At 41.0% G+C, this 2,295-nt stretch overlaps 1 protein-coding gene across 1 annotated transcript; it reads left to right on the top strand.

The window, feature by feature from the left end:
* The first annotated feature begins 10 nt into the window (after positions 1 to 10).
* On the top strand, positions 11 to 1,198 carry LOC106536952 (protein NLRC3-like). The gene has a single exon (XM_014034316.1). It carries the CDS (start codon positions 11 to 13, stop codon positions 1,031 to 1,033), a length of 1,023 nt encoding a protein of 340 aa, XP_013889770.1. The 3' UTR covers positions 1,034 to 1,198.
* The last annotated feature ends 1,097 nt before the right edge of the window (positions 1,199 to 2,295 follow it).

Here is a 2,295-nt window from a genome sequence, read left to right as displayed (position 1 = left end):
GCCCAAGACTATGACTGACATGTACTCACACTTCCTGCTGGTCCAAACCACCAGGAAGAAGAACAAGTACCATGAATTACCTGAGACCAGTCCACAGGAGCTGACAGAGGCTGACAGGGAAGTTCTTCTGAAGCTGGGGAGGCTGGCTTTTGAACATCTGCTTGAAGGAAACATCATGTTCTACCAAGAAGACCTGGAGCAGTTTGGTCTTAATGTCACAGAGGCCTCGGTGTACTCAGGGGTTTGTACAGAGATCTTCAAAAGAGAGTGTATGATCTTCCAGAAACCAGTCTACTGCTTTGTTCATCTAAGTGTTCAGGAGTTTCTGGCTGCAGTCTACATGTTCCACTCTTTCACCAACAGGAACATGGAGGGGAAGAGGAGATTTCTCAAGAACATGGAGGTGAAGAAGAAGAGGTTTTTGAAGAAAATGGAGGAGATGGAGAGGTTTTTGATAAACATGGAGGAGATGAAGACAATTTTTTTGAAGAACATGGAGGAGATAGAGAGGTTTCTGAAGAACATGGAGGTGATGGACAGGTTTCTGGGAGAGGAGTACAAATGCTCATCTCTGGATGACTTCCTGAACAGAGTCATGGAGAAATCCCTCCTAAGTAAAAATGGCCACCTGGACCTGTTTGTTCGCTTCCTTCATGGCCTCTCTGTGGAGTCCAACCAGAGATTCTTAGGAGGTCTGCTGGGTCAGACAGGGATCAGTCCAGAAACCATCCAGAGAATCGTCAACAACCTGAAGGAGATGATCAGTGATAAAGTGTCTCCAGACAGAAACATCAACATCTTCCAGTGTCTGATGGAGATGAAGGACTTCTCAGTTTTTCAGGAGATCCAAATGTTCCTGAAGTCAGAAAGCAGATCAGAGGAACTCTCATTGATCCAGTGTTCGGCTCTGGCTTACATGCTGCAGATGTCAGAGGAGGTTCTGGATGAGTTGGACCTGAAGAAGTACAACACATCACTTGAGGGTCGACTGAGACTGATTCCAGCTGTGAGGAACTGCAGAAAGTTTGTGTGAGTCCAGATGTTTCATTCCATCATCAGTCAGTGGAGATCAGCTGTTTGAATTATTATTAGTTTTTAGAACCATGAGGGGTTCTGTTTGGATCAAGTTAAAGACACTTTTTTATCTTCATCAGATAAAACATTTTCATAGAAATGACTGAAGAAGTTTCCAAGTCAAAGGTCAATTTAGAAATGTATTCCTCTCATGTTGTTCATGTGGACAGATGTGGATCTGGTCTACAAATATCTGCTCAGTTTAATCAGAAACATCAAACTTTTTAAATAATGTGAATAAAAAGATTCAGATGAACCTTAAAGTTGGGGTGATACAGTCAACACTCTGCTGCGTTCTTTCTGGATCAAAGTTTAGTTGAATTTGATTTATTTTGTTCCTTTTTAAGAAGACAACATAAATCCATCTCTGCTCCCTGAAGTCTGTCCACACAGAGCTCAGAGTCTGACAGAACCAAATATGGTGTAGTATGAGGGCCAAAATTAAGACTAACGTACAACCAGTGGTTGCTACATCCTTGTAGCAGGAAGCTATATCTATTCCTAAGCCAGCTATTGATCTGAAAAATGATAGGCCGGCAATGCTAACTGAGCAGCTGGCCACGGTAACTGAACGGCTGACACTGACAAATTAGAAAGAGAATATACATTAGTGTTAGCATCAGAGAGGCTAGCGACTAGCATGGATAGTAGGGCTGCCACCTTTAATAAATTTAAATAAGGGACTCCCACCATGGCCTGACTCATTTGGGTGGTGGGGGGGTGGGGTTACTAAACAGTTTTAATCAAAATGTATGTACGTTAAAGAATAAGTGTTTTCTTTAAACAAATGTCTTCATTTATAAACTTTTATTCCATTAGTAAGATTCATTTTTGGCCAAATCTAATATTATCTATGCTACTGTATACTAAATACATCATTTGCTTATTCATTCATTCAAAAACGAAAAAAGAAAATCCATCAGTAAAATCAAAACACAAGTCATAAATGAATTCTTATATGACTGATATTGTAGTCTCCCTCCACCTGATGGGGCCTCCCTTATTTTTGCTGGAGGACTTCAACACATGGGTAATGACCAAAAGACCTAGTGGGGTGTGGTTGGGAGGAACAGCCAACGCGATCTGAACCTGAGTGGTGTTTTGTTATTGAACTTAGGCCTGTCACGATAACAAATTTTGCTGGGCGATTAATTGTCTCAAATTATTGCGATAAGCGATAATATTGCCTGGTGACCATTTTACAACTAATAATTATAAAAG

Source organism: Austrofundulus limnaeus, unplaced genomic scaffold, assembly GCF_001266775.1.
Source record: "Austrofundulus limnaeus strain Quisiro unplaced genomic scaffold, Austrofundulus_limnaeus-1.0 Scaffold2051, whole genome shotgun sequence".
In the NCBI taxonomy this organism is placed as follows: Eukaryota; Metazoa; Chordata; class Actinopteri; order Cyprinodontiformes; family Rivulidae; genus Austrofundulus; species Austrofundulus limnaeus.
This window is presented reverse-complemented; position numbering and strand designations above follow the sequence as displayed.